Here is a 23,590-nt window from a genome sequence, read left to right on the forward strand (position 1 = left end):
ACAGCTCTTGGAAGAGGAAAATGGCCTTTGGACCATGGATTTTGACGATGCCCTTGGGAAAGATGGAGAAGGTATTAGTATTTGGATTAGAAGTCCACATCATCATCAACAAGGTAATCTCCCTTAGCATGTTAGACTGTGCTTAGACAAATTAGATTTTGATTGCACTAACAATGAGGCAGCGTATGAAGCACTCATCACAGGTTTGAAGATCTTGAAGAGGTTAGGTGCCCGTACAATTTCTGTGTATGGTGATTCAGAGCTTGTAATTAAGCAAATCAAAGGTGAATATCAAGCTCACCATCCACGAATGAAATAGTATAGAAATTCCGTTTTAGATATTCTTAGAATGTTTCCCGAATATACACTTTCAGTTGTACCAAGGACTCAAAATATTATGGCGGATTCATTTGCTATAACTGCAAGTAATTTTAAAATTCCAATTTTTTCTAACAAGAAATTCGAGATTCATGTCAAGCATTGGCCCTCAGTTCCTGATAACTTGCAATACTAGCAAGTATTCTGGGATGACAAATAGGTGAATAAATTCCTTTAGAGTGAAGGAGAGTTTGAAAATTGTTCTATGGACGAAGTCTATGATGAAGATGATCAAGTCATCGAGGCAACTCAGGTTGTTATACTACAGCTGAAAGATAACGATATTCCGAAAGGTATCATACTTTGGAAGACTTGTTTGATCAAGATGATGTAGCAAGGAATCCTACATTAGTTCCTACAGAGAAAGGTGTCGAAGATGTGAACATTGGGACAACAGACAAACCAAAAATGATCAAGATGTCAAAATCATTATCTCCCGAAGCAAAGGAAAAATAAATTCAGTGACTGTCTGAGTTTTCTGATGTCTTTGCTTGTGATTATGCAGATTTGAAGGAATATGATAAGAAGATAATTCAGCACACAATACCAATCAGGCCCGATCAAAAGCCCTTCAGGCAAAAGTTACGAAGGATCAATCTGAGATTGCTGTCGTCCATAGAAAAGGAAGTTAATAGACTTTACAAGGTAGGAATTATTTTTCCCATCAACTTTTCCGACTGGATATCAAATCTAGTTCTGGTGAGAAAGAAGACTGGGGAGATAAGACTTTGCATAGACTTCAGAAACTTGAACAAAGTGTCGCTAAAAGAAAATTACCCCCTTCCAAAAATGGACCATCTTCTTCAAAGGGTTGTTGGCGCTTCCTGACTTTACTTTTGGATGGCTATTCCGGTTACAATCAAGTTTTAGTACATGAGGACGATCAGGCTAAGAGGACATTCACCACACCTTGGGGCACATTCAAATATGCCAAGATGCCATTTGGTCTAAAAAATGCAGGGGCCACTTTTTAGCGTGCCATGGACATAGCATTTTCAGATGAAAAAGATGTTTTCCTAGTTGTATACTTAGATGATGTGACGTATATTCACATTTAGATGATGAACATTTGCATCATTTAAGAATCATTTTTCAAAAGTGTAGAAAGTTCAGAATCTCTCTCAATCCAAAGAAAAGTTTGTTTGCCATGGAGGAAGGCAAACTCCTTGGCCACATCATTTCGAAAGATGGCATCCAAATCGACCCTTCAAGAGTAGAAGCCATTCAGAAAAATGATTTTCCTCGTAGCAAAAAGGAGATCCAAGCTTTCAATGGTAAGATGAATTTATTACGAAGCTTTATCCTAATTTGGCTGAACATCTTAGAGAAATGACCAATATGTTGAAAAAATATAATGAGGTAAAATGGTCTGAGGAAGCTCGTAAGTCTTTCCATGCGGTCAAGCATGCCTTAACCACTACCCCTGTTTTGATTAGTCCTAATTACACCGATGATTTTATCATATTTTATTTTGCTTCCGAGGATACTATGGCAGCGGTACTAATGCAAAAAGGGGATAAAACCGAGCTGCCAATTGCATTTTTTAGTCGTAACATCAGGGATGCATCTCTCAAGTACAATATCATTGAGAAACAAGCCTTGGCTATACTAAAGGAAATCAAAGATTTCAGAGTTTACATATTACATTTGCATACTCTTGCTTATGTGCCTAATGCGGCGGTAAAAGAATTCCTTGTGCAGAATGACCCGAAAGGTAGAAGAGGTAGATGGATAGCAGCACTATTAGAGTATGATCTTGAGATCAAGCCTACAAAGTTGATCAAGGGTCAAGGCTTAGCCAAACTCATGGTCGAGTCAAACCTTCATGCTCTAGACATCAACCTTGTGGCAGCATTATCGAATAATCAAGAAGAAGTGGATCTCATTTAGGTATCTGAAATCTTTCTCTCATCTCCGCGATATTCTAATATCATTTATGTACTTCAACATCTAAATCCCCCTCCAGGCATGTCTAAGGCTAAGACTAGGTCTTTGAAGTTGAAAGCTTCTAAATATTGTATCATGAACAATGCGCTCTATTGGAAAGATCCAGGAGGTGTATTACTGAACTGTTTAACTTAAGATGAGTCCAAAGAAGTAATAAATGACTTCCATAAAGGAGATTGTGGGTGTCATTTGTATTGGGAAACTACGGCCAACAAAGTATTGAGAGTGGGTTACTATTGGCCTATGCTTTTTGCTGATATCTACAAGGCAATGATGAGTTATCACAAGTGTTAAGTTTTTCAAGGTAAAAGAGAGCTTCTTCCCTTACCTCTACAACCAATTTCAGTGAATTCACCTTTTCAACAGTGGGGCCTAGATTTCATAGGTGAGTTCAATCCATCATCATCCACACAACACAAGTGGATACTGAGAGCTACGGACTAATTCACAAAGTGGATCAAAGCAATCCCAACCAAGCAAGAAACTGATTTACTTATCATTCAGTTTTTAGAAACTAACATTTTTTCCCATTTTGGTTGTCCTCATAAGATAATCACAGACAACGTGGCAGCATTTAATTCCAAAAAGATGACTGAGTTTTCTGACAAGTACAACATTAAGTTGGGACATTCCATAGCATATTATCCACAAGGTAATGGTTTGGCGGAGTCCTCCAATAAGTCTTTAATTAACATCATCAAGAAACTGTTGGAGGCCAACAAAAAGAATTGGCATAAAAAGCTGATCAATGTGCTGTGGGCAGATCGGGTGAGTAGTAAGAAATCTCTTGGGTTTTCACCTTTTCAGATTGTGTATAGAGTAGACATTGTTTTCCCTACATCATTGGCAGTCCCAGTCATCAAATTGTTACAAGAAACGAGAAGTGAAGAGAATGATATGCAGCGCTGGATCAATCAAATGATCCACTTAGAGCAGACACGAGAAGAGGTATTTTAGAACACCTTCAAGCTACATGAGTAGAGAAAAAGGATCTATGACCAGAAAAAAAAAGGACGATGATTTCAAAATCGGAGATGTGGTACTTCTTTGGGATGCTAGAAACAAGGACAAGGGCAAGCGTGGTAAATTCGAGAATTTATGGAAAGGCCCTTATCAGATTTCAGCTTTCTGGGGAAAAAATGCTTTCTTGTTGGAAGAAATGAATGGAGAATCATGCTTAGGAGGACCAATAAATGGTAGGCTCTTGAAGCATTATCTTTTCTAAATTTGCCTTGGTTTCATTGTATATACATTTTAAATATTATGCAAGTGTGAAGCCGAAGATCACTGGAGTTCGGAGCCCGAAGTGAAGGCCATGGAGCTTCACTAATTTTTTCTATTTTGAAAACTCAGTCCTTAGTCATGTAAGTTAGTTTTGAGTTAGTTTCGAGTCAGTTTCACATCAGTTTTGAGTTTTTTTTTACCGTATTGGCCCATATGGTAAGGCTACTTGGTCTATGGTGTTCTTGGCACCTCCAAGGAGCTTCCATCGCCAAATAAGGCCAATGTTAGAGTCAGTATTTGCATACTGCCACCATTGATCAAAATTTCTCTTTTATATCATATTAGAGTTCTGTTTGAAATGTTTTACATTCCACTCAGGTCATCATGAAAAGCATTGTTCACTCATGGTAGTCCAAAGTCCAAAATCACTTTTCCCTCTCAAAAATTTGTATTTGCTGGCCCTCCTTCATGTGTCTTCTGGGTTACCATTGAAACATGAAGGCTCATTTCATCACATTTTATATCAGTCAAATCCACTTGAAATTCAGTCATTTGAGGTTCCATTAGGTCACCTAGGTTTTATTTTTCCAAATTCCAATAAATCACCATCTCACTGCATAAGGTCTACAAAGTATGAGAGTCAAGCAAATAATATATTTTTTAGTTAAATAAAGCTTTCCAAAGCATGTAACCATAAAAGTTACTGAAAGCCCTAAATTTGATTTCAAGAAGGGATTTTATCCCAAGTTTGTAAATTAGAACTGCAAATAGATGTAATATTTTTATTTTTTTTAATGTAATTTTATGTCAATTATATGCAATATGTTACTTTTAGCTGCATACTCAAGTCCATTGCCAAAAGCATCCCAAGAAAAAAGTCAAAATAAGAATTTCCAAAGCATCATCCACCTGTCAAGAGTAAAATAGGTTAGAAAGTAAAAAAGGCATTAATATGAGAATTTGGAAATGACAAGAAACATTGCAGAGTGGGTATGCAAACTCATAAATTAAAGTCCATTCAAGTATAAAGCCTCTCAAGACACTCATGAAGCCTCATTTGCACTCTAGCACTCTCACAACTCCTTAGCAAAAGAAAATTGGCGATTTTAAGGCGAAATTGGGCAAAACAGAGCAAGAGGACGCGTTCAGCAGGGTCGTTGTGCATTTAGCCTGGTTGTTGTGCTCCTGTAGAGGTCATTGCACATTTGCCAAAGATCACAATGTAATTTATAATGACACTGTGCTCCTATAGATGTTGTTGCACGTTCACCTAGAAGGAGCCAAACGTTCTAAAAACCCTCCATCGCCACCAAGTTTCCAAGTTAATCATCATTTACTTTAACAAATCAGGTTGGCGGAAGAATTACTCACTCCTTCCCTCCATTGTTTGCCTACATAGGGTTTAACTTGTTTGTTGTTTTTCCTAAGAGTAAACCCTAGTCATACATTCCCACCATCTCAAAACACATTTCCTAGTTTTCATCACTATTCCCCACTCACTTAACAACTATTCCCTATCACCTCCCTTGTTCCACATATCCCCGTATCCTTCTCATCATCTCTCCTCACATCATTCCACATTTCCCATACCCACAGTGCATTCTATCATTCCCCTAGGGTTTTAAAAGAAACAAATCATGGCAGAGGAAGAACACACAAGTCAGAGTGATGGAGAAAAACAAAAAAGGAGGAAATATAAAAAAGGAGGTAAAATAATCAGATATGAACCAACCAACACTAGAGAGCTCATGGCATCTCCCATCATTGTCACAAGCTTCAAACATATGGGCTGTTTTGAGTTTTGTGAGAAGGTGGAAAGGACACAACATCATTCTGAATTGACTAGAAAATTCATCATCAACCTCCATGACAACCAAGCAAACTTTGTCGGTGTCACCTTTACCATATTTTTTGCTATCATATCGGCTGCTACTGGGATCCCAGATTTTGGGGAAAAATGGTTTAAACATGAAGATTTGGATTATTGTTACTATGAGCCATATCTTAAACCCAACCATAAAAATGAAAGAAGGAGGATTTTTCCTTTCTCTTACCTCCTAGACAGATATGTTCCTATGATGAAAATCATCATGAAGTACTTCACATGTGAGGGCAGGTTTTCTAGGCTCTATTCCTATCATATTCAGTTACTCATGCATTTTACAAGAGTCAAAATGCTCAATGTACCCTACTATCTTTACTAGCATATTGACAAGATGTCATACATTGCCCGAAGGAAAGATCGTGATCATCAAACGCAGAGCATATTTCACCATTCTCTCATCAAAATGATAGCCCTACACTGCCTTGATCAACTTAACATTGCATGAGACACTTTCATATCCAATGAGATTTTCACAGTCCCACCTATTCAACATAGCCAAGAGCCACCTTTATCCTCTCATCCATCCACCTCCATTCCTCCACCTCAGTCCATACATCATTCATCTTCAGTTGATGAGTCAGGCACAACATCACCTCCAACATCACCATTTCATGAGCCTATTCATTCACCTGGCAGAGATGAAGGCACTGAGCAGGAGCATATTGAGCATGGTGAGAGCAGCACACCCAAAAGGGCTAGTTCAGATAACTTGGCACATACCTATCAGAGAGGGCACAGGCAAGTGTTTGCCCCACTGATTGTGGGAGGGGCCTTGCCTTCTTCATTGACAAAGCAGGTACAGAAGTGTAAGGAAAAAGTTGTAGAGGCAGAGATCCAGCAGTAGGAGGAAGACATCCATGAGATAGATCATGATTTTCAATTAGTTAACTCAGAAAAGCATGATGAAAGTAAAAGAAAAACTATTGTCATCAAGGAGAAGAATGCACTTATAGGTGAGCTCGAGGTCAGCTTGCAAAGGGCCAAATGGATCATTTCCTACTATGAGTAGGAAAATAGGCAGTTTGAGGTCAAAAATGAGCTCATGGAGATTCAACTTAAAAAGGTGAAGAGAGAGGTTGAAAAGGCAAAGGCCTTACTTGATGAGCCATATGCGCAGTATGGTGAGCCACTTGATGAACAGGTGCCAAGAAGAATTCTAAGGACTGGAGACCTAAAGAGAGCCTTGGAGCAAGAAAGGAAAAGGGAGGAAGAACTAGCCAATCAGCTCACCTTGAATGAGAAATTTGCCAAGATGGTAAATGAAAACCAAGAATATTGGCTTGAGAAGGTAAATGATCATTTGGAGAACCTCCTAGACAAGGCCAAGAAGGACAATGATATTCAAAGAAGGATGGTAAAGCACTATGCTATGAGAGACAAAATTGCAAGGGCCAAGCTCAAAAGAGCTCATGCAAAAATTGAGGCCTTAACCAAGCAAGAGGAGAAAAAGAGGTTGGATATCCTTGCCGAGGCATCACTCCATGCCTCAAACATATAACCAGCTGTTAGCCCACCAATTTTGGCCATTTTTGAACAATTTTGGCAAGATATGTTTTGTTGTGTTTTTTGAAGAAATTTTGGCACAGTCAGCACGGTCAAACGTGCAGCACTTAGGACGCTGCGCTTTCGTTTGGAGCATCCAATGAGAAAACGGTCAGCATTTTTGGATTCAGAATGATGAGGACATGCAACCTGTACTTTTTCTAAGAATGTGGAGCAAAAATGGTCATCCAAAAGGGTCAAAAACTACCAAAAAATTACCTTTCTGCCTCTTTTCTGGCCTGGTCGCTGCGTGTTTGAGAAGTCTTGGGATATTGCAATTTTGGAGGGGAAATCAAGCCCATTTTGAAAACCAAGGGTAGTTTTGGAAACTAGACAGGATAAGCTTTCCAATGAGCTATCCTGGGCTAGATTTGGACATCGGGAAGGTAGTCAAAAGTCAGCTTGAAGAGGACGTTGCGCATTTGACCAGGGTCGCTACGCGTTTAACTAGGTTGCTGCGTGTTTGATAGTTTTCCACAATTTTCACTGTTTCATTCCAAGTTGAATTTTACCCATGGGAAATTCAAGTTTTACTTATGTAATTGATCTAGATGATGTAATTATTATGTTTTTACTTTTATCTAGGGTAGATACATCAGTTAGATGGCCTATGTGGCATGTAATGAATCAGTTTGCTAGAGTGAGGGATGAGTCACTTTGACCACCCTACACTCCAACTATCAGTTCAACCTTTCTTGCAACTACTCCTCCACTCATGGATTTGACCCCTGAGCCTAGGATGAGTTGGTTTTTGGCCTATATTATGTATTTTCTTAGTCATTTTACAGGTTGGATTCGGTAGGGATGTTATACTAATGTTCGGGGACTATTGTATCAAATTTTGGCAATTTTCAAAAGATGAGTTGTAGTTATTTTTCTGGGATACATGTGGTATGAATTTTTAGCATTGTTTCTTCTTTGTGATGATTTGTATGAATGTTTTATCAATTCATAAACCATTCCATGTATGTTATATGGTAATTTACAAGTTTATAAGAAGAATACATGTTTTCTCATGCTCTGTTTTGGGTAATTTATCATACTTTGTCCATTTTTCCTCAGTTTAAGAAGAATACATATTTTATGCTCTTCCTAACCCCTCATCGATCTTAAGCCATCTCGTCAAATCACCTTTTAAGTGTTAAGCTTCATACCTACCTTGCCCCTTTAAATGTTTGCAATCATATCTCATTCGCCCTGACCTACAACCTCTGACCTAAATCACCCATCCTTGTGACTACCCAACCAAAAATCAAATCAATCAACCCCCTGCACTTTACATCTAGCCTAAAACCCTAATCTATCCAGCCCTCCTTGTTGTGATCCTTTTGAGAGAGCCCTCTCCGGCTTGGTAGGGCTAGCTACCAAGCTAAAAGACTAGCTTGTGGTTACCTCAGCCGGACTCTTCCTCAGCCTTGGAGATCCGAATGAGTGATAACACAGACTAATGGCTTCTTATTTAGTCTTAGATTAAAGGATATTTTTTTATATAAGCCCATAGGATGTGATCTTCAGTTTGCCTTCCCTTCACCTTAGCTTTGATACCATGTTGAGAAATCAATAAGCATGAATATTAGGTAGATTTCTCTTCCTTGATAATTACTTGTGAATATTTGTTGGCTTATTATTAAATTTTATGTTGTTCTTCATCAAGCAATTACCAAAATACAAAACATGAATATCACAATAAACAAAGAACATAATAAATTAGGCTCCAAGCCAGGGAAAAACCCCACAAAGGGGAAAACCAAATAAAATCCTCTTTTTATATAATCAGATCAAAGTGAGATATCCAAGACCCAAGACCAAGACCAAGATAGTCACAAAGAACCCAAGTCAACCCTCCTCCAAGTCTCTTCCACCAAATCAAAGTCATCAAAGTCAACACTTGTCAAATTTCTGAATTCTAATCATACCTTGAAATTTTAGCCCCTAACATTTCGACCCTATAACAACTATGAAAAATCGTAGAGAATACTCACAAATGTGGATAGATTAGGGATTAAAGAAAGACTTTCTTTCTCCTTAAACTTCATTCTCTTTTTCGTTTTACTTCGTTGATTTTCTTCTTCTTGTTTGCACAAAAATCAAATTGGTTGCCAAAATGTGGAGCATAGTTGCAAATATATAGTTGTTCGACCATATGATGAGACACAACTTATGGGTTGGTCCAATCGTCCATCTGGAGGGATGGATTGGTCTTGTGGTGAAAAAATGGACTATTATGACTCTCTCTCTCTCTCTCTCTCTCTCTCTCTATATATATATATATATATATATATATATATATATATATATATATATATATATATAAACAAAAAAAATATATCTTACAAACCATCCAAATGGGAGTTTGACTCCTGACAAAATTTCTTATTGACTCAATAAATCCTAGACTCATGAAGAACATGCTTTGATTAGAAAATAATAATAATTTATTTTTCTTCTTTTTGTATTTACATGAAAGACATATTGATACAAGTACAATGATAATTATGAAGACCGGACCTAGTTACATTTTTCAAAACTTTGATCCATAAAATGTTATTATTAATGAGGACTCTCTGATGTATTGAAGAAAATATGCAACCTACTTCTTTAGGTAGCATTGTGTGATGTCTAGATTGGAAAAATCAAATCAACCTCTCTACTAAAAGGTTTTAGATTCAATAAATTTTGAAGAATATGTAAATTGTAATCTTTATAACTTTACTCTCTTAGGAACTGTTGTTATACTTGAACTTTCAACACATATAAAAGCCATGTTAAATAAGGTAAACACTAGTCAAACAATGGAAAGCTTCTTTGGGCCAGTAGTTAAAATAGAAAGAGAAGGTCGACCATCAAACAAAAGCCTCCTAAAGAATTAAGTAAAAGACATATGAAAGATAAAGGGGACCACAATTGTTTTTCATGATAATCTTCACCATTTCCTATTTTATAGTAATGAAGGCATCTCTGAATCTCATGGTTGTGTTGAATTAATGGTTTTCTTGGTACTTTTGATGATAAGCATTTACTTTGAAATGGTTTTACATATTTGAAATTTCCATTTGAAGTTATAAATGTCTCTAAAACTTAATCTCAAACACTAAAATATTTTATTACATTATATCATCACTCTCAATTGTTTTCGAACATCTTGAGTGGGTTTTAGTTCGCTGACCATCATAAAATTGCATGCAAAAATGAGATTCTTAGACAACATTTGTGGTGATAACATGGATGCCTTTAATGGATTTGGCATCTAGATCAGTGGTCGACATATCATATACAATCTTGGACGAGATTTGAGACCAGATTGTTGTGCCCACTCAAAGGTCACAAAAGAATATTATAAACCTTTATGTTTTTGATAAAATAGTTGACTTTTGCTTTAGCAAATAAATAAAGATAGGTTCTAGTTTGCATTTCAATATTTTTTTTCACTATTTGAGATATTATCATGGCCCCCAAGAATGTGAGAAACCATACATGGAGATATTATGATGAGGTTGATGGGAAAAATTACAAATATTGTAAGAAGGAAATGAAAAGGGGGGATCCATGGAGTAAAAGAACACTTAGCGGGAGTTGTGGAAAGTTTAATCCTACCCTGCTATCTTAAATGATACTAAAGACCAAATGGTAGACTCCATTAGGGTGTGTTCTGGCATAAAAGGTCAATGACTACCATTTTTTATTATATGTAGTTATTTGTTGTGGCGTGATGATTTTTGGACTCTAAGACCAATTTAAGCCTCAAGGTTTATGTATTTTCCAAAGGCTATGAGACTCAAACTTGGAAAATCTTGGTGACCCGATGAAATTAGCTTCACGACTTTACAAAACTCAACAAATAGGGTAAAAAATCAAAATGAAGGAAATTTTTTACCACATAAATCAAGACAATCATAAACTCAGAATAGGAAATTTCTCCAATCTTGAGTTTCATCTACAAATATGCCTAGCATATGCCCTTGAAGAGCTTGGGCCTACAATGCCAATTTCTCCTAGTCCAACTATATCATGCAAAAACTAAGATTTCAATTTGTCAGGTTTATCAAATATTGGTTTACTAGAAAGATCATTGAGAGATTCATACTTCGCAACCTAAGTGAATTTTAGATCAATCTTATGTAATTCAATTGGATCCATATACTTTGGTTGCAACTTTTTTATGGGAAAGTGAAGGTTGTATCAAATGAAGACCAACTTTTCTAGTCACTCATGCTCCATGTTATTGCACTTCTTGGTGCGTAAGTGTTGAAACACTAACCAATTATGCTCACAACCTGAAGTGTTGCAAGGCTAACTCAAAACTCTAATAATGGACAATTCTTGTGGCTCTAGTGTGTCAAATCCACAATCTATCCACTAGTGAGTTGCTACAAGAAAAATAAGGATTATAATTTTTCTATGAGAAACTAGATTTAGAAAAACTACAAAATTATAATTAAATAAATTACAAATGAAATATTATCTACCATTTTCTTGTTCCTAAGTCATTTGTTGATCTAAATCCAAAGACTTTAATTGAATTCTCATGCAAATCCCACTACATATTGATATTCTCTTGAATTATGAGATCTAGGAACATCCCCTTGAAACAATCCAACACATCTCTCATCACCTCGAGACCTTTTTTAATTTTATATTTATCATTATAGAATATATTGGGATTGAGATATGCTCTTTTTGTAAGAAACACTTAATGTACTTGCATAGTCTACCTGGAATTAATAATTTTCCATAAGAGACTATATTTAGTTTCATTCCCCTTATATACAGTCACAAGGGCCTCTTTTCCCCAATACATACCCTCATAAAGGTATCTCATAGGTGGTTTTTCTCCATCCACGACCCTCAACACTTCCAAAATGATGCTATGAACCTTAGTGACAGACTCCCATAATCATCTCTTGACATTGACCTAAAACAGTCATTGCATCCAATTTTGTATAGTCTTTCCTGTCTAGCCATTTTTTACTCACAAACATATGTCCCAATGCCATGTACTAAGTGAAAATAATTTAGATGAAATAAAATTGGTTACAAATTGTGTGACAACAAGGGTAATTACCTAGCCCTCTAGAACTTTCTCATAAGGTTCAACACAATTATATGTACTTGGCTATGTTTTTTCATTCATTAATAATTTCCTCTACCTAACCCAAGTTACCTATGTCCTCCAAAATCAGATCTATACAGTGGGAAAAACATAAGGTCCAAAAAATGGGAGAATATTTCTCACATAGAAATATTCCAACCAATGTTATCAAGCCATAAACATCAAATGGTCAAATGAGACTATGGCCAACCTAGGAATCAATTTATGAATCAGTCGATTGGTAATATATAAAATATGCAAACTTTTATTAACACATATCAATAGAAATCCAAACCATTTGAATTCAAACATGTGAAGTTTTCTTGTTTTAGGATTGGGAGGAAAGGGAGAGGGAGTTTTCTTTTGTTTTTTTCCTTAATTTTCCTTTTTTTGATCCCCATTCTATTGGTGATCTTACTAGTCTAATTTGGTTGTCATGCATTCTAAACAAGTTGAGAATGGCTAAATCAAGCTAGACTAGCCAGTTCCATGCTCTTGTCAGGTTCAACCACCAATTCAAGTACTAAAGAGTTTGTTCAAGTCCAGACCAACTATTTTCAATCAAGACAGTGTGACTCTAATAAGTTAATAACTATGGTTCTAACTACCACAAAATTTGGAACATTGCTCATGATTACTTGGAGAACATGTTTGACCCAACTTCATCAACAAACTCCGCCAACAATGAATATAACAAATTTGCATACTTCATTGATGACGCATCAATGGCTTTCAGGAACATGTTTCTTTTAGCAAATGATACAAGGAAATTTATGATTTCTCTATTACTTGTATTTTTCCAACCATCTAACACAATGGTCCAACCAATGCTCTCCCATGGAGTTTTAAGGCCTTGCAACTCTTGCTTGACACATTATAACTCCTCATCTAACTCCTTCTCCCTAATCGAACTATAAGAGGGGGGTTTGTATCCATGGCCAGCTATTTCAATAGCATCTACCATGGGGTGAAAAAAAAAGGTTCACAAGGATATATGGGAGGTCTCCATGGTAACAAAAGCTCCTAATTGCAATATATGTCCCCTTTCTTCTTTTCATTGAAACTCACCAAGGAAGGTTGAGATCCTAGGGTTGTGTGAGTGGTGCAAAAGGAGAGGTCATGATTGGACTTGCAACATTTGATGAGTAGCTACCAATAGGTGGCATTTCAGATATTCTACAAGATGTTGCAATTTTCAACCTCATCCTACATTTCTTTGCTTTGGTTGCTTTGATTATTTCCAAAGAAACTACCATTTAAGTTGAGACTTCTTCAAGGGAAGTATCAAAAACTACGTCTTTCCATGGATTGATGCTAGGTGGTGCTTCAACCTATTTATGCCCCATTCATAGGTGGTTACAATATCTGCAATTGGCCTTCTTGTAATCATTCATCTCAAGTCAGCTAGTATGCTCTCATGCTTGTTCAAGTTGTCTTTTGGATAGAACCATGGGCAGTGGAGGCTCAAGAGAAAGAAGATAGAACAAGGATAATAGAACTGCAAGTAAATGATGATAAATTTTGAAATCAGAGATGAAATGAAAAATCATAAAACAATTAGATTGAAAATCAAAATACCTCTCCACAATGAGAATGCAATGGCCATTGGAACTACACAACAAAGATCCAACATGAAGATTTCTTATTTTCCATCTAGAGATTTATAATTATTCTCCAAATTGGAGGCACACTATAAATGATCTCCAAACAAACATTCTCCAACTACAAATGATCTCCAAAAACATCCTCCACATGCTCTCCTTCATCTAGCTAACAAGATTTCTATTTAATTTCCGTCCTTCCATCTTGAAGCAAGAAACTAAAGGTATTGTAACTTCTAGGAGATATAAGCATGAGATTAAAGGTAATAGGCATACTCTATTATAAAAAACCTTGCTAAAACAAGTTTCATTTTTCACAGTCACGATCTAACTGGAACCCAAAATCATTCAAGATGAAATGTGAATGAGAGTGACCTTCAATGTCGTATAGAGTTGTGTTTTAAAAATTGACTAAACTGGAACGAGAACTAGCCAATTCAACCAATCCATTCAAGATGAAATGTGAATGAGAGTGACCTTCAATGTCGTATAGAGTTGCGTTTTAAAAATTGACTAACCTGGAACGAGAACCAGCCAATTCAACCAATACACCCTTTGGGGGGCATAAACTGAATTTGAACCAGTTTGACCGGTTGGTTTGCTTAGTTCAAACCGTTGATTCATTTAGAAAAACTTATATATTAAATTTTTTATACCGCTACGAATTTCCAGTTCAATTCGAACTTTTAAGACACTGGTGTAGAGGTGTCGCCACTCTTTTTGTGCCTCCAATTTTTTTTTTCAACCATTTCTCTAAGCATTTTGCATGTGGGATTTGTGTTTCTTTGTCAAGGATCAATTTACGGCCTCTGGAAACAAGCTTCCACGAGTTTGAAAAATTCTACCGTGTTTCAGCAGAGTTTGGATTACATGCGAGTTCTCCAATGAGTTTGGAGGTGCTTCTTTTGGGAGAGACTAGGCAAGGCTAACCAGTCCCTGTTGAGTCTCAAAATGCTAGTATCACATTCAATGCCATTGCTATATACATGAGAAAAGAGTGCAAGTTTGGTTACTAATGGTTTGGATTCCATTGGTGTCATGAATATATAATTCTTTTATTAAATTTTACATATTTTATGTACTTTTAGTTGACTGTTTCCTCATCCAATTTTCTGACTGGACCCAATCTGACCCTTGGCCAGCTGCAGTGTTCTTCTAACATTGTGTGCCAGTTATATGCACCTGTTTATACTATATAGTCCCCTAATATATATGGAAATTGTTCTTTGCAAATCTTATAGAGTGCTAAGTGCATATTTATATGCATTCCATTTAAATTTACGTTCTTTCTTCAAATTTTTAATAGTTATTTAAATTGACATTCTTTCTTCACTAGAGTGATTCTTGTGGAATCAAGTTAATTCCACAATTACAAATATAAGAGAGACACAAAGTTGAAAATTCATGGAAATGGGACCATAATTACCTAGTGAACCTACCCTACAATGAGACCATTTTCCAATTTATATTGTGTGGAGTTGTAATAAGAAAGTCCTCATTGGTGACCAATAGAGTCTACAATTTGTATGATCAATTAACTATAAAATATTCATGTAATACTATTAATTTAAATTGCAAGTGATCCCATGGTATCGAATCCAAACAAAACAAAACATTGACAAATGCAAATCCAAACACCATCAGAGATAAATGCCTTAAAACAACAGGATCTAAATCACATATATTACTATAAAGGAACGAGTATCACTCCCTTGAAACTCAATATTCTTTTTATGTATTTTCAAAAAAATTGAGAACAGTTTCCATGTGACTCTGATAGATCAAAATAATGTAATCTACCATTTTAGTGTATTTTCTTTTTAGCAGTAAGTGGATGCTCGCAATTTTGGAACTGGAACCTTAATTTCAGAGAGCTCAATGTAAGGATTTGATAAAAAGAAATGTGCTTAAACTGCTGGTTTTGTAACGTTTACACCAGTGAATGCTCATTGTCAAATATGATACATGTGGAATTATATCCCTTACATGTCCAAAACTTTGTCTCTCACCAGTCAATGCATGCCCATGGAAGCGCATCCCTTTTGTGCCAAAAACTATAGAGGTACTGACATGGACAACAAATGCTTTGACTCTCCTGAATTTCAGCTGCTTAGAGCATGTACGGTTGGGGAATCATCAAAATGACTTTCCTAGTTTCTATGAACATTAGGGGTTTAGGCGCAGCTCCGAAATTTAATGCACTTAAAGATGTCTTTTTCAGGGCACATCCAAAGATTATTTTTGTACAAGAACCCATGCATCCTAGTAATGTGTCAGTTACCTATTTTAGGAGAATGTTTCCGCACTGGTATATTGTAGCCACGAGGGCAAACGACCAGTCAGGGGGCCTTGTTGTGTTATGGGACCCAGGAGTGATAAGAGCAAAAGCTTTCAGATGCAGCGCAGGAATTCTTATAACCACTTATATTAGGGGTCAAGCTTCTGTTTTCAATTTGATAAATATCTATGCTCCATATAAAAATAGACTTCCATTATGGGAAAGCCTCTTTCAGTCTCGCATTTTTGAGCTAGTCTCTCTTCTGATGGTGGGTGATTTCAATCTCATTCTCAGTCCTAATGAAAGATGGGGCAACTGCAGGGGAAAGGATCCACTGGCTGATAGAATGAGGAAAGAACTACTAAGTAGGGATCTAGTGGACATTGCCCCTGATAAATTGGGGCCAACATGGGACAATAGCAGGACAGGACAGGCCTTTATAGCAAAAAGAATAGACAGAGCCATTGTGCATGCCAGCATAATCGCAAAAATGGGAATGTCGCATTTATCCATTGGGAACGATTACTCTTCAGACCATAGACCCATCTTCCTAAAATGGAGGGAAATGCCGATCAGACTTGGCTATCCTTTCAAATTCAATCGGCTCCATCTAACTGACTCTTCATATAACGAATTAATCTCTAGCAAGTGGAAGAGTCTCATTGAATCTGAAATGGCGCCTTATATGCCCTTTCGTGTTAAAATGGAAAGCTTGCGGGCTCTGACAAAGGAATGGCAGAATCTTAAAAGGAGAAAGGAGAAACAGGACTTGGAAAACATACGGAAAGAACTTGATTCCCTTCTACAGACAGCAGATCCCAATAACCTCTCTTTAGATCTAAAAAGCACGATAAGGAAACTGGAGAAGAGAAAACATACCATCCTGCTAAGAGAGGAGGCTACATGGCGCCTTAAAAGCAAAGCCATATGGCTCAAGGAGGGTGACAGGAATACAAGATTTTTTCACAATTTTGCTAATGCTAGGAGAGAAAGGAATTACATCTGGAGCATAAAAGATAGAGCTGGAAATGTTTACTTAATGCAGTAGGAGATCACGATGGAGGCTGTAAGTTTTTTCCAAAATCAATACAGAAGAAGGGAGGTTCATTTTCAAGATGCTATGTGGGGCATTGAGATGGTTCCTGAAATGTTCGATGAAGCTGCAAACGATGAGTTTATCAAGCCAATTACTGAAGAGGAACTTTTAAAAGCCATAAAGTCCTTCAAAAAGGATAAAAGCCCGGGGCCGGATGGCTGGCCTATTGAATTCTTCTCCCATTTCTTTTATCTTCTCAAAATGGACTTGCTGAGCATGGTCGAAGCCTCCCGGATGTCTAGAAGCATACATTTCGCCACCACTTCAACTTATATAGCTCTAATTCCAAAGAAAAAGAGGTTTGAAACTTTTCATGATTTCAGGCCTATATCGCTCTGCAATATCATGTTTAAAATATCATCGAAAATCATTGCAGAAAGAATGAAGCCAATTTTGAATTCATTTATTTCGGCAGACCAACATGCTTTTTTAAAGGGTCGTTTTGTTTTGGATGCGGTTGCTATGACTCAAGAGGCTCTGTTCTCAATGCTAAAAAGAAACAGGGATGCGGTCATCCTCAAAATCGACTTACAAAACACATACGACTGTGTGGAATGGGGTTTTTTAAGAATCCTTCTTGCTAAAATTGGTCTGAAGACTCAATGTGTTAACTGGGTTATGAGCTGCGTTGAGAATGTCAAATATTCGGTCTTAGTCAACAGAATTCCTTCGCCTTTCTTCCAGGCTGAGAGGGGTCTTCGACAGGGATGCCCCCTCTCCCCTCTGCTCTTCATTCTGGTTATGAATTCCCTCAGTATGCAGATAAATAAAGCAGTAGTGGAGCAGCAATGCCAGCCGGTTAAGATCTGCAAAGAAGTCTCTCTGTCTCATAATCTTTTCGTGGATGATGTCCTAATCTTTGCTATGCTTACCAAGGCTTCATGGATCTGTATAAATGATATTCTCATCAACTTTCAAAAAGCTACAGGGCTGTTTATCAATAAGGAAAAATCTTTCCTATTTCATAATGAATCAAACATGGAGATTATTATTTGGATATCTGATCTGATGAATATCACTCCTATTCCCATAAAGCACGGGCTTAAATATCTGGGGTTTTCCTTAAAAGCAAAAGGGAACTCGCATGTGGATTGGCTATGGCTAATAGATCGTTTTTATAAAATGATCTCATCATGGGAATTAAAACTCCTTTCCCTGGCTGGCTGATTCATCCTTGTTCAGGCGGTTCTTTTACAGCTTTCGGTTTATTGGGGCCATATTTTTTTCCTCCCTGCTAGCATTATTAACCACATGAACAAATTGATTGCAAATTTTTTGTGGGGTGGTCATTCTTTTCAGGACAAAATCCATCTTGTCAAGCTTTCGGCTATTTCCAAGCCAAAAAATGCTGGTGGATGGGGCCTCTTGAATCTGCGCACTTTCGGAAATGCCCTTCTGTGCAAATCACTTCACCGAGGCATTTTTGGCAACGGCCCATGGAGTAAAATTATAAAGGCAAAATACCTTCGAGGTAAGAGTATTGTTTACTGGTACAGGAGAAGATCTATTGGTGTCGGGAGAGGATCGTCCATCTGGCACAGTTACAGGAAAATTCAACACCTCTTCATGAAGTATTTCTGCTGGAATATATGCACAGGGGCCAGTATTCTTATTGGTTATGATACTATAACAGGTGCCCGGGAGCTCTCTTTTCCTCAGCCGCTGCTCCACACCCTTCATAGGCTGGGCTGCTTTACCTGGGATAAGCTGATAAAGGAATGGTCGGGACTTTCCCCGGTTTGGAAGGAGGGTGAAGATCTGCACCTCCCTCTATCCATGCTCTCCCAGTGGAATATGACAAAAACGAGTTTATGCAGCTCTGGAATCTTGCAATTGGGTTCAAAAGATTCCCTGGTTTGGGGCCTCAAAAATCCCAATCAGTCAACATATGTAAAATCTATATATGCTGATCTCATCTCTATCACGGAAGGTAGTCCTCAGCCGCAGTTTCCCACCTATTTCTGGAAGGCTGTGTGTCCTCTCAAAATGATTTTGTTCTCTTGGTTGCTATTCTGGAATAAAAATCTTTCATGGGAGGCTCTACAGAGGAAATCATGGCAGGGGCCGAGCAGATGTTCTATGTGCCTAAACGACGGGGAACCAAACTTGCACATGTTCTTTCAATGTGCCTCAACTCTCAAAATCTGGTATGTCTTGTCTTTGCAGTTTGGTTTTCCTCTCACCATCTTCTCTTCTGTCCAGGAAGCCTTTTGTTGGTGGAGCAAGCATTCCTCTTCTCGGAGATCGTTGTTCATCATTTCTTGTTGGTTTCTGTGGACTTGGCGGAATGATCACATCTTCAATGGTTCGTGGATCCCTCTTCAGGCCATTATTCATCGAATCAGTCCTGTCATGTTTTTTTTTGCCAGGATGCCTGATCGCCAATCTATGCAAGGCGCAGCTATTTGCCTGAAGATCTTCTTAGCTTCGTTTTCTTCTTTTCTTCTCATTTTGCTGGTATCTCCTCTTCAATTTTTGGACCTCTGCTATTCGGCCGATCTGTCTGTTCCTTTCTATGGGTAATATATATTGTAATCAATATGTGGATATGTGGATTATCTCTTTTTTGGTTCTGGGTCTGTTTTGGGACAATTTCGGGCCTTGTGGGCCATTTTGAGGTGATATATAGGTCTACCTATTTTAGCTTCTGATATGGTAGTCTTCGGACTATATGTATATGAGTCCATTTCTAAATCTCAGGGGGTTTCTCTATCTGCTGAATCTGCAGCTATATGTATGGAGGTTTTTTATATTTCCTTAATATAAATCTATGCTGGTTTTTTCTCTGAAAAAAAGGTTTTGTTCACTGATGATCCCATGGGTAGACATCAAGATGGTCAATGTGGACCTCCCAAGCCATAGTGATAATGTGGGTGTGTGTCCCTAATAAGCATGGAATCATTGTTCACTCATGAGCTTTGCCAACACAAAATGAAAATTTTCGTTTGTGTGGGTTTGTATCCGTGCATCTAGACACTAATAAATTATCATGGACAGGAATAAATAAGTTGAAACATTAATATGTCCTATATTATATATATATGATAGAATAGAAATCACTCACAAAATAAGATTTTATCGACGCTTTTATTGGGTATGTACTCATAACAAGCAACCTGTCTAGTCCCTCTGCGCAATAATCCAGCAGGTTCACAAGATTTCGACGTTTAAATTTTTCCACAAAATTGACTTTATTCATAAATTCCTTCTTTCCTTGCAAATATTTCAAAGACATCTTTTTCACAGTTATTTCTTTTCGATATGAAGTAGTTCCCTGAGATTCAAACAATAGATTGATATCATGATTTTGTAAATTATTTACGCTTAATTGTCGCCTTACCACATATTAGTTTCCAAACTAGCAGTTTGCATCCAACGATCAATGGTGCCCTGACAGAAGGCTCCCAAGTCATATAATTTAAGATTCAAAGTTTTTAACAACAACACAAGCTTTCTTAGCCTATGTTACCTTATATACAGGCGTCATTAAGATTCTAAGTTTCTAACAACAAGAAAAAGCTTTCTTAGCCTGTGTTACATTATATACAGGGCCAAATCCTCCCTCTCATAGTTTGTTATTTTCATGAAAATTTTCAGTAGCAGCTAACAATGTCTCCAACGTAAATAGTATTTGCGGATCATGAAGGATCAGTGTGTCTTCCTCGAGTCTATTGTGCTCTATATCACGAGGAGGAGATAAATTAGAGAATATTACCGTAACACAATTGAATATTACATACATGTTATAATTCACAAACCATAGTTTATGGGGTTTTGGATAAATATTGATTGAGTGTTGTGTTAAGGCACTCCTTGATGTAAAGTCACTGGTTCAATTCCCCATATATTAGACATGATGAAGATGTAGTCCTACCAAACTTACAAAAAAGAATCACAAACCATAACTTGTAAAAATTAAACAAAATATGTAAAGTTGATTATTTCAATGCTACGGAACAATAAAAAGATACAATTAAAAAAATACATGGAAAGATGATGTTAATAGAAAATAAATGTATTAAAAAACAATTAAAAATTTATCAAGTTTAAAAGCTCAGGATTTTAGAAATCCAGATTTGTTATTAAATATTTGAAATTAAAATTTCAAATTTGTTCTTAAATATTTGAAATTTGAAAATACTGATATTTAATTTATATTTAATAATTATTTAAATTTAAAATAATTATAAAGAAATGTTTTTCATTAATATTTTAAATTACCCTACTGTCTTTGCCAATTGTCTATAACGACGCACCATTAAAAGGGAAAAGATAATGTTAAAGAAATAATTTAATCAATAACTCTCCTAGCCTATTACTGTCATGATTAGCATATATATGTAAGGGTCTAATAAATTAGAAGTGGATCGAAACATTGTCGATCACACATGTTATTTAAGTTATTTAAGCGGGGATTTTCATATTCTGGGAATATCTTGGAATAGGTTTTTAATCTGATATTGATATTGAGGAGAAGGGTTTTTAAAATTTGGAAAAAATAAAAATAAGGTTCTAGTGGGGATAATAACTAGACCTATGTTAGTAAATATTTAGCTCAATTTTAACAAGAAATTGCTAACGATTTGAGGAGGTGTTTCTATGAAGTTACTGATTGGTTTCATGATAGGAAATGAGTCTAAATTTCTGGGGAACTGTTGAGACAATTGTTAATTAGTTGGGAGGAGTGTGGCAGCTCCTATTGTATTTTCGAAGATTCAGATAAGTACTAGTTATCTGTTATTTTGCCTTGTGCGTGCATGTATCAAGAATTTGTCTTTAATGCTAAATAAGAAGCAAGGTAGTTGCAATTAACTATTGTATAAAAGTCTTTTTTGGTATAGGGAATAGGTCAATTTGGCAATAAGTATTTTTGTGAATTTGACTCTTGCAAGCAACCAAATGAATTTCTTTAGCTACACTTAATGATTTTTTTTTGTGTATATATATATTTGTAAATATATAATAATGTAAGTCAAAGGGGTATATTTATATATTTGAAATAGTTAGCAATGTCGAGGTTAACCTTGAGATAAAGTACCAAGGTTATCCCAGGTTGTCCCTTCCAAGTAAAAATCAAACCCAAAAACCAAGTCGTGAGCATTACTTCTTGTGCTTAGAGATTATCTATAACTAAATATATGTATCTACTGTTATAGATCTAATTTATAATAAACAGGAAAAATTAAAATAACAAGTAAATCAGTGTCTTCAGAAGATATGTCTACATATAATAAAAGGACAATATGTCTGAAGTAAAACATATTAAGAGTTTAACTCTCCCATAATAATCGTGTAACTGAACAATATAATTAAGTTACACTATAACGAGAAAATAATGGCCATTGCCTAAAGTTTTTCTCAACAAAGAAACATATCATAGGGTTTCCACAACACAAGTTAAAAATTACAATAATTGGGAGCCAATGTCAAATTACATTTGAAGGAAATAATATTTCATAATTGACCTCTAATAATATTAATTGAGTTACACACAATGGTCATGGTAGACCTAAATAAAATAACTCTAAACAAAAACTAACGGAGGAGCCAAGTAAATATGGACTCGGATTCTTAAGCCCAAGTATCAATCAGGTAATGCATACACTCATAATAAGGAAATTTTCGGCCAAGTTAGGCCTTCTCCCTTGTATTTATTTTAAGTCTTGTAATAGGTAGACAAGGAAATGGAGATAAGATTAATTCTAGAGTACCTGTAATTTCCTCAACAATAAGGTAGGATTAATCCTAGTTGCTTGCGCTTTGCAAGGTTTTTCCAAAGAGCCCGGAGTTGACCTGCAATTACAAGAGAATATAATTAAGATGAAAAATCAGAGCCGACCTACAATTACAAGAGAAAGTAAGTTAAAAGACTGATATAATTAAGATGAAAAATCAATTTTGAGTATGTTTAAAACAATATGATTCATACCTATAGCTGAGATTTTCCAGTAAGTCGAAACCTCGGTAAGAAAACAAACCCTAACATAGCAAACTAGGAAGTAGAGAATTAACAATTGCATGAAAAAAAGGTAAGAAAACAAACTCTACAGGATAGCTAACCACCAATGTTAATTTAATATATATGTATGATGTTCCTATAAAGGAAGAAGAAAATAATTAATAGTGAAACACAAAAAGCCATTTTGGAAAGAAACAGATTAAGGGCTTATCCTTTTTCTTCAGAAATGGAAATAATGACAAATGTTTAATGTAGAAAGGAAGAGTAGATAATTATTATTAGTATCTGGGGTTTTGAAAACAACATCCACCAAATTTTTAACATTGAGACCACCACTCTTTCAAACCCTGTTTGTAATAAAGTGTTGAAGAAGGTACCTAAAGTAGCTTTCCTTTCCCCTCAAAATAAGTGAAACAAGCAAGGTTTCATCTCTCAGATGGAGAGCAGATGACTCGACATGAGAGAACACCTATAACAGACCGTAAATGGAGAAAAAATTTATTGCCTAACCAAAAGAATAAATTTAGTGCTAACCAAAGGAATAGCCTAAACAATTCATATGCCAATTCCAAAAATAAAACATTGTAATTG

The 23,590-nt window shown here is 36.3% G+C and overlaps 1 protein-coding gene across 1 annotated transcript; it reads left to right on the top strand.

The window, feature by feature from the left end:
* Nucleotides 1-15,807: 15,807 nt before the first annotated feature.
* Nucleotides 15,808-16,992, top strand: LOC149191928 (uncharacterized). Its single transcript, XM_089406780.1, has one exon. The coding sequence runs from the start codon at nucleotides 15,808-15,810 to the stop codon at nucleotides 16,990-16,992; it is 1,185 nt and encodes a 394-aa protein (XP_089262906.1).
* Nucleotides 16,993-23,590: the final 6,598 nt, after the last annotated feature.

Source organism: Pinus tabuliformis, chromosome 2_2 (genome assembly GCF_031772625.1).
Source record: "Pinus tabuliformis cultivar Carrire ecotype Pingquan chromosome 2_2, CPIR1, whole genome shotgun sequence".
NCBI lineage: Eukaryota > Viridiplantae > Streptophyta > Pinopsida > Pinales > Pinaceae > Pinus > Pinus tabuliformis.